The 9,750-nt window shown below is 56.6% G+C and overlaps 1 protein-coding gene across 1 annotated transcript; it reads right to left on the bottom strand.

The window, feature by feature from the left end:
- LOC109260429 (zinc finger protein 135-like) lies at nucleotides 1-9,416 on the bottom strand. The gene is given in 4 exon segments (XM_019438648.2): nucleotides 1-758; nucleotides 761-2,457; nucleotides 5,802-5,928; nucleotides 8,563-9,416. Coding segments are annotated over 4 exon segments (1,896 nt in total). The 5' UTR covers nucleotides 8,596-9,416; the 3' UTR covers nucleotides 1-719.
- Between the last annotated feature and the right edge of the window lie 334 nt (nucleotides 9,417-9,750).

The raw sequence follows: 9,750 nt of genomic DNA, 5'->3' as shown, positions 1-9,750 counted from the left end.
TGAATTCAGGACGCAGTTTAATACTATGGACCTTCAAGATATATTTTACAAAAAACAAAAGCTTTTTAAAAAACACTGGGAAAGGGACTCAATGAAAAACAGTCAAGAGAAGATTAACTTGTACATTTCTCAAGAGAGAGAAACCTTGCAAAACATAAGGTTCCAATGTGGAGGTGCTGTTGTTCAGAAGATGGTGGCTTAACAAAGGAAAAAAAATCTTCCTTTTTGTGAATCTTCAACATGTGTTTCTAATGCCTGTGAGTCACCTGTAGAGAAATTCATAGTCGCCTTGCACCATTCATAAGCACCCCAAAGAACGTAATGTGCAATAATGATAGATTCTGCGTGTGGTTCCTGCATATGAAAAGCATTTGTTGGGTTTCTCACCACTTTGCAAACCTCTGGTTTGGAATAGTGTGAATCCTTGGACAGAAGCCATCCCCAGATCCACTACATTCCCCCACGCCCCCCATTTTTCTCTTTTGTGGGTTCTCTGATGTAGCATTAGCGGTCACTCATGACTGAAGGTCCTCAACTCCACACTTCCTACCACTGTTTGGACGGGCCGATATCCGGGGACGGATGACCTAGAGCTCGGTATTCCCGCGATCATTTCCGTCATTCCTCTCTAAGGGTGCGGGAAGGCTTGCTTGTGCATATATTTGTATTGTTTCCGTCAGGAATGAGGGGGCCAAGTTTGGTAAGGGATGAGCTATGACTTAAGGCTTTTCCAGGTCCGAGCAAATGTGAGGCGGGCCTACCCAGTATGAGTTCTCTGGTGCTTGGTGAGGGACGAGCTGTGTGTGAAGGCCTTCCCGCAGTCCCTGCACTCATATGGCTTCTCTCCCGTGTGGATCCGCCGGTGCTGCGTGAGGTGGGTGCTCTGCCTGAACGATTTCCCACAGTCCCGACACTCGTAGGGCTTCTCCCCGGTGTGTGTGCGCTCGTGCTGGCTGAGCGACGAGCTGTGACTGAAGGATTTTCCGCACTCGTTGCAGCCGTAGGGCTTTTCCTTGGTGTGGATCCTCTGGTGTTCCACGAGAAGGGAGCTCTGGCTGAAGGCCCTGCCGCACGCGTTACACTCGTACGGCTTCTCGCCCGTGTGCGTCCTCTGGTGCTGCACGAGCGGGGCCAGCTGGCTGAAGGCCCGGCCGCACTCGCGGCACTCGTAGGGCTTCTCGCCCGTGTGGATGCGCTGGTGCTTGGTCAGGGACGAGCTGTGGCCGAAGGCCTTGCCGCAGTCGCCGCACTCGTACGGCCTCTCCCCGGTGTGGACCCTCTGGTGCTGGGTGAGGTGCGTGCTCTGGCGGAAGGCCTTGCCGCACTGGCCGCACTCGTACGGCTTCTCCCCGGTGTGCGTGCGCTCGTGCTGGCTGAGGGACGAGCTGTGGCTGAAGGTCTTCCCGCACTCGTTGCAGCCGTAGGGCCGCTCGCCCGTGTGGATCCTGCGGTGCTCGGTGAGCAGCGTGCTCTGGCTGAAGGCCTTGCCGCAGTCGCCGCACTCGTACGGCCGCTCGCCCGTGTGCGTCCTCTGGTGCTGCACGAGCGGTGTGATCTGCGTGAAGGCCTTGCCGCACTCCAGGCACTCGTAGGGCTTCTCGCCCGTGTGGATGCGCTGGTGCTTGGTCAGGGACGAGCTGTGGCCGAAGGCCTTGCCGCAGTCCCCGCAGCGGTACGGCCTCTCCCCGGTGTGGACCCGCACGTGCTGGCTGAGGTGGATGCTCTGGCGGAAGGCCTTGCCGCACTCGCCGCACTCGTACGGCTTCTCCCCGGTGTGCGTGCGCTCGTGCTGGCTGAAGGACGAGCGGAAGCTGAAGGCCTTGCCGCACTCGCCGCACTCGTACGGCTTCTCGCCCGTGTGGGTCCTCTGGTGCTGGACCAGCGGGGCGATCTGGTTGAAGGTCTTCCCACACTGGGGGCACCGGTAAGGTTTCTCGCCGGTGTGGATCCTCTGGTGTTTGGTGAGCGCCGAGCTGTTTCGGAAGCCTTTCCCGCATTCGGGACACTCGTAAGGCCTCTCTCCCGTGTGCGTTCGGTGGTGCTCGAGGAGTGCCGAGCTGTGACCGAAGGCCTTGCCGCACGCCTGACACGCGTAGGGCTTCGCTTTTGCGTGTGTTTTCTGCTCGGCGCGGAGCCCTGGGTCTGGCTTCCCCCTCCCGCCGCGCGTCCCCGGCACGTGGAGGCCTTGCCTTTCTGGAGTCATCGGCTGAGTTGGGAAGCGGGGGCTCAGACTGAAGTTTCTCCCAAACCCATCCCCCTGCTGCTGCTGCTGCTGCTGCATGGGTGTCTTCACCACATGGCTCTCTCGACTCTGTCCGCGGCAGCCCTCCGCATCGTCACCCTCTGAGTACCACAGACTATCCCACAGGAACCTTTCTGCCAGGGCACTGGTACGTATTCCTTCAGTGATGTCTTGAGTTGGGGTGGACACTTTGGTTTGGGGTCTGGTTTCCAAATCTGGAAGAAAAAAAACCCCGGAAATGTCCCTTAATTTCTGTTTGGGGGGAAGGGTTTGGGTTGGGTGGGTGGATGGATGGAAGGATAAAACTGATGGTTTTGGGGGAGCCTCAGTCAGTTGTGTCCGACTTCGGCTCAGGTCATGATCTCACGGCCGGTGAGTTTGAGCCCGCCTGGGGCTCTGTGCTGACAGCTCAGAGCCTGGAGCCTGCTTCAGATTCTGTGTCTCCCTCTCTCTCTGCCCCTACCCCGCTCATGCTCTGTCTCTCTCTCTCAAAAAAAAAAACACAAAAACGCACATTAAAAAAAACCTGATGGTTTTGAAAGGCTCAAGGCACAAGTGACTTTAACCATTTAAAAATACAGTTTTGCAAATCAGGGAAGGAATGCAAGCAGGAGAGGAAGCTCTGAGAGCGGTCAGGGGTCGGGTAGCTGGCACAGGGGCCTGAGTGGGGCTTGCAAGGGGAACACAGAGAACGAGGCAGGGAGGCAATGCGAGGCAGACAGAGGGCATCCAGGAAGCTGTGGACAGACGCTCCAGGCTGGAAGGAGCAGAGCGCTGGCCAGGCCGCAGCGAAAGCAGCCTCCCGTGGCACCAGGTGGCAACGGAGGAAGAGCCGTCTCCCAGGTGAAGGACCACCCGGCCCAGCTCTCCCACTGACAAGGTCCGCTTTCTGCCTGGCGGTCTCTGGCTGCTGTTCCACCTGCCCCTGATGTGAAGAAACGCATCAGCTCCCCCAGACTGGAGGCCGCTGAGAGGCGCATCGCCGGAGGATGGCTAAATGACCGAGCTGTCTGGGAGGACTTGGATCTGGTCTGCTGGGTCCCTCTCACCATCTGAGAGTTCCCGGAGGGCAGGCCTTCTGTCCACCTGGGTCACCCCTGCACCCACGCCTTCAGCTGAGGCCAGCAGACACGGGGGACGAACAAACAAACGTACCCCGCCCCGCTCCTTGCTGGCAGGACTTCCTGCCCCGGTACCCAGCCCCTTCTGCACGCCGAGCCCTCGCGCACGCCGCCCCCACCCCAACACCGGACTGGCCCGAAGGTGCGATATGGGCACTGTGCCCATTTAGGTTATGCTCTAGTGAGGTGTTGAGGGAGAAAAAAAAGAGGGGCCAAGCCAGGTGTGGCTGGCAAAATAGAGGCTCCCAAAGATCTCTGTGTTCTAATTCCTGGAACCGGTGAGGAACGGAGGCTGCTAACCCTTGCACATTAGCTAGTCCTCTGAGATTACCCCGGGTGGTCCCAAGGCAACCACGAGGGTTCTGGAATGTGCGAGAAAGGCAGGAAGGCCAGGGCCAGAGGGACATAAGACCTGAGGGCCGTGCTCAGTTGAGAGACGGACGAGGCCATGCTCAGCTGGGAGACGGACGGACAAGGAATGTGAGCACCTCTGGAAGCTGGAAAGTGAAAGGAGCTGGGTTCTCTGCAGGCCCCACGGGAGGAGTGCTGCCCTGCTGACACCTGGAATGTAGCACAGAGATGCCCACTTCGGACTTCTGACCTCTAGACTGTAAGATAATGTGCGTTGCTTTAAGCCATGAGGTTTGTGGCAATTTGTTAGAGGAGCCATACGAAGCTAATATTCTAGGTAAGGGCTGGTTACCCCTTTTGCCGGGGAGACTCTGTCCTGACCCCCTCCCACACGCCGGCCATTCTTTCTGGGCCCTGGCGATGGGCCGTTGCTTAAACAGGGTCAGGGCCTGACACCAGGGGAGACTGCCTGCCAGTGGGCAGGATAGCCTCACTGCCCAAAGAGTCGGTATCGGTCTCAGGAGCTGGATAAGGTGTATGAAGAGCAGAGCCCCACAGGCACATGGAAAAGCCCAGACTGGATCCATGGGCCCACGGATACATGAGTCATAAATGCTTCTGTGGTTTAAACTGCTGAGGCCGCCGAGTTTGTTACGCATTAAGAGTAGGCTGCTGCCCACCCTGGTGCCTTTGCACTTGCTGTTCCTGCTGCCCAGAACTCTGTCCTCCCAGCTTGTTTCATGGCTGCACTGTTCTCATGACTCAGGCTTCAGCCACATGTCGCCTCATCTCTGCTCAGGTCCTCCCCACAACCCTGGCCTCTGCCTCATGACCTCCTTCACTTCCTCAGCACTCATCATGTGCCGTGAGCATCTTGTGCAGTTATTGCTTTACCTATCGTGTGCCCCTTCCCTCACCAAGAACGTAAATTCAGTGAAGATGAGGGCTTGGTCTCAGCCACAGCAGAACAGGTGCTTGGTGCACATTTACTAAAAGACTGAGTAGTGGGGCGCCTGGGTGGTTCAGTCAGTTAAGCGTCCGACTTTGGCTCAGGTCATGATCTAGTGGTCTGTGAGTTTGGGCCCCGCGTCGGGCTCTGTGCGGACTGCTCAGAGCCTGGAGCCTGCTTTGGAGTCTGTGTCTCCCTCTCTCTCTCTGCCCCCTTCCCCACTCACACTCTGTCTCTGTTTCTCTCTCAAAAATAAACATAAAAAAAAATTTAAAACAACTGAACAGTCAATTTGCTCTGAAGAATGTGAGAGCAGACATGGAGAGTGCCCGGGGCGTGACTGGGGCCCTCCCAGCCCTGCAAGGCTCTCCCCTCACTGCGCACACGCCTCTGGGAACCCCGTCGCCTACCGCTCATGGTTCCTCCTGCTCCAGCAGGGAGACAACATCCAGCTTCGGGAGCCAGCGTCTTGCCCAAGGGGAGACCCGCAGAGTACACATTTGTGTTCCCCGCCCCTTCCCGCCCCTCCATCCGCTCCACCTTCAGTCTTCCTAGACCCAATCGGATGCAGGTCCCAGAGGCCACAGTTGTAGCCCCCTTCGGACCCCCACCCCTGGCTGTGGGAGGATGTGTGACCCAGCCCGGGCCAATCAGGCTCTGCTGCTTCTCCTGCCCGCCCTGGCAACAGTGACCAGTGTGGAGGGGACCTGGCCACCACACCAAGACAACCCAGGGGCCTTCCATGGGTGCCCAGGACACAGGCCTGGTCTTTTCCGCTGGTCTCAGACATGGAAGAGGCACCTGGGCAGCTCTCTTCTTACCATCAGAGGGGCCCACCTGCAAATGGAGGCAGAGGGAGGCAGAGGGACGAGGTGGGGAGGGAGGGGGCTCCTGACAGCACCACAGGAAGACTCAGGTAGGTCTACCTTGGCACCCACTCTTCCCCTCTTACCCCATGATTTTCTGCTTCTAGCATTTTCGGTGGGATCTGCAACATGCAACCAAACATCGGGTCTCTAAAGCCCAAAACTCATTCTAGGTGTTTGCTTTTATGGCCTAGAACTATCCCAACTTTTGAGCCAGAAGAACCAGAATCTGTGCTGGGGGCAGACCAGCGGGGGCTCGAGTGTAGCCTTACCCACGGAGACCAGGAGCCTGAAGGTCTCCAGCATCACATCGCGGTACAGGGTCCTCTGGGCGGGCTCCAGCTGCCCCCACTCCTCCTGGGTGAAGTCCACAACCACGTCCTCAAAGGTCACTTGCTCCTGAAACATCACACGCAAATGTCCTCACCCAGGCCAAGCCCGGCGATAGCTGCTACCGTGAGCAGTTGGTGAACAGAGACATGAGCCAGGCTGATTTTTCTCAGGTCTGAGGATTTGGGCCAGGTTTTCCCGTGGGACTGGGGGGTTCTGCTGGAGGAAAGGGGGTCTGAGGAGAGAAGAGGACATAACCCAGTCGTGCAGACACAGGATCCCCGAGATGCCATAATGGTGGTGACTGAGAGAGGGGTATGAAGGAGCCCCGGGGGGGGGGTGCTGAAAGCCTCCCACGCATCAACCAGAATGTCCACTAGTGTCCATACCTGTAGTCACCAAGCTGCACGCTCCTGTAAATCTACACTGTGCATTAACCATAGCTGAATACAAAGTGGGGCTGGGAAGACAGAAAACGGCCAATGCGGTGATGGGAACAAGCAAATGAACCGGATGTGGGGTCTCCAGTGACAGGACCCCTGGAGACTGTTTCCTACTCTTTAATTTTGGACCTTTGAACACTGGGGTGAAAACACGATCCTCAAGGAGAAAGGCTGATGGTGGGTTCTGGGGGTGTGGGGCAGTTCTGGGGGCATTTCCCATCATGATCACACCTGCACGGGTTTTCTGAAATTCCCACACAAGGCCAGTTTCTTCCACGACTGGATGGAGAATTGATGACTTTCTTGAAGGGACGTGAGGGTCAGGGGCAGACATCCTCCACAAAGGTAGCTTCCATCTCACCAAATCACGTGCTATGGATGGCCGGGGAGCAGAGGAAAAGTCCAGGGCCTTCGCGTATCACTGCCCCATGTGAGTGGGGTGAGGGACACAGGGTGCCCAAATACTGGATCCTGGCCCACCTGGCAGCATCTGTCTCTGCTAAAGCTTCTCTTCCCAAAGGAAGGGAGCTGTGGGGCATGAACTAGGCATCTGGGGTGGGGGGTGGCACTGTCAAGACCCGGCCCTGCACCCAGACGATAGGGCTTCAAACTCCAACCCCAGGTACATCCTTTAATGTTTACTTATTTTTGAGAGAGAGCGCAAAAGACAGAGTGTGAGCGGGGGAGGGGCAGAGAGAGAGGGAGACACAGAATCCGAAGCAGGCTCCAGGCTCCGAGCTGTCAGCACAGAGCCCGACATGGGGCTTGAAACCACGAACCGCGAGATCATGACCTGAGCCAAAGTTGGACACTCAATCGACTGAGCTACCCAGGCGCCCCTCAGGTGTATCTTTTAAAGTGCTCAGTGCCTTCCTGCCTTCATCCGTAAGTTGGTGAGGACATCCTGAGAGGGCTGTTGGAAGGAGTGAAGGAATTGACATGATGCATTTACCCCAGGCCTGGCACACAGTGTGTGAGCCACCATGCAGACAGGCATGCCGGAAGACTTGGAAGTTTTAACTTTCTTTTGCCAATTTCCCTATTTCCCCCACATTTTCCAGACTCAGTAGGTCTCAGTGGTTATCTGCAGAGACTTACTGAATACGGGGTCACTGTTCTGGGCACCACAGATGCCATGGAAACGAGACACGCGCCTGGCCTCATGGTACCTGTGTGCTAGCTGCAGGGTCAGGGAGCTGGCCAAAACTCAAATCCCAGGAGGGGTTAGTGCTCCAGTGAAAATGGGAGGGGCGCTTCTGGGGCAGCCGTGCAGATGTCTGCAAGGGCCACGAAGGCAGCAAGACACGTGCTGAGCACTGGAGGCCCCACTGGGGGCAGGGGGTCTGAGGCCGGGCTCAGCCACTCCCAGCAGCGGGGCCTCAGGGTTGTGACTTGTGTCCGTGCCTGTTTCCTCACTGCCACCTCATGGGGCTGATGTCGGGGTAGAATAGGGTGAAATGTGTCCAGCGCTGACCACAGGGTTTGGCACCTTTACTGTTCCACCCGTTCACTGAGTGCCTACTGTGCGCTGGGCCTTTGCGTGTGACAAAAATGGTCAGAACTGCTTCCCAAGGCCCTAGGCCCCATACAGGAGGCCTAGGAGACTCTGTTCGCCGTCTTCCCATTACCTGTGTGTGCCTGCCCTTCATGGAAATGCTTGGCGTGGTTCCACCTCTAGGCCTTTGCTCATGCTGTTCCCCTGCCTGGAACATGATTCCTGTGGGCCTTGACCTCACTGCCCCTTCCCCTGCAGGTCTCTGTTTGGGGGCCACTTCACAGGGAGGCCTTCTGGGCTATGCTGGTTAATGCCTGGTGCCCAGCCCATCTTCTTCTGGACCTCATTTCTCTGCACGTCACTTGGCACATTTACGTTCCTCACAGGGACTGTGACCCCATGGGGATGGTGAAGATTTGCTCCTCTTGTCTGTTCTTGCACCTGCAATTTCTAGAACAGGGCCTGGGAGGCACCTAGTCCATGGCAGGTGCTAAATAACTGTTGCCTAAGGGACTGGATGGAGATAGTGAGTTGAGAAAGTGCCAGACACATCAGTGGGATGGATGCTGTCTGCCAGAGTAGAACGGGGCAGTTGAGGGACTCAGGGAGATCCCCTCTGAGGCGGTGAGGTGTGAGAACCTCAAGAGGATGACTCTGGACAAAGCACATTCCTGGCAGGGGGCAGAGTAAGGGCGAAGGCCCTGAGAGCAGAATGAGTCTGGCAGGACCTGAGAGGCCTGAGTGTGAGGGTGGTGGTGTACTCACCGGGGCCCCGGCAGTGAGGAGCCCAGCAGTCATTCCCTCCTCCTCTGGCCTCTTCCAGGAACAGCCAGCTCCTCTGCAGGCGGTTCTGGGGAGAGAAGGGAGGCAAGAGACCGGGCAAGTGCCTGTGGTGGCCAGAAACCCCACACCCTGGCATGTGCGTGTGGGAAGGAGGGGCTGTGGCTGTGGGAGCCTGGAGCCCTGCACCCGGGCCAAACCCAACAGTAGTGAAACCTCAGCTTGGCATTTTCCCGGCACCTACTGTGTGCCCAGGGCTATTCCAGGCGTTGTTGACAGATGACCTCGAATTTTCCTACTTCACTTCACAAATAGGAAAAGTGAGGGCCACGGCGGGCAAGGAGCACACCCCCAGTTGCCCAATAGGGTGATGACTATTCCTGTTACCATGACAGAAAGCTAGACAGTTATGGGGTCTTTGGGCATTGTGTGCCTCAGTTTTCCTCTCCCATAAAATGGGAGTGGTGACCTAACAGAGGTTATAGGAATTAATGTGTGGAAAGGGCTGAACATGGAGCCTGGCAGGCAGCAGGATGCACAAGTGAACACAAGAAGTATACACTACTGGTGCTGGAAAGAAAGCCTCTTGCTTCAGTGAGCATCTACTTTGCTCGACATGCAGGCCCTGTTGATGGTGGTTCACAAACTCATCTCTGGCTCAGTGCCCCAAATGAAACTCAGGCCAAAGGCAGTATGCATTTCCCTGGTCTCTCTGAACCTTTCCTTCATGACTCTGATTCTGTCTCATCCCACTTGTGCCCTGTGGTCTTCACAGCAGTTTCCAAGATGGCAGTTATCTTGTTCAGTGATGTGTTGATGGGGTTCTTATCATCTCCCTGACTCCCTGACTCCCTGACTCCCCTGGAGACTCTGGGGGTCGAGACAATGTTGCGGGCTCTTGGATATAGGCTAGGGCCTCGCCCTTAGAGCATCTAAACATGTGCTCGCTGAATTAATAAAGGAGACTGGATGGTCCCTACCTTGAAGTCAGTGCTCAATAAGATTTTAATATAAGGAGTCTGTTTTCTGGGTCCCAGGCGGCTGGGATTAAAGTCTTATGCTTTTGGTCTCCCTCATCATCATCATCCTGAGAAGCCCCTCAGCAAGGTGAAGCTCCAGAGGTGACAGTGGGGCCTCAGCCTTCCCCACCCTCCGAACCCCGAACATCCCACC

The sequence above is a fragment of the Panthera pardus genome, unplaced genomic scaffold, assembly GCF_024362965.1.
Source record: "Panthera pardus isolate Hobbes unplaced genomic scaffold, ASM2436296v1 HiC_scaffold_18, whole genome shotgun sequence".
Classification (NCBI taxonomy): Eukaryota; Metazoa; Chordata; class Mammalia; order Carnivora; family Felidae; genus Panthera; species Panthera pardus.
The sequence above is the reverse complement of the archived record's forward strand: the minus strand, read 5'-3'. Positions and strand labels throughout refer to the sequence as shown.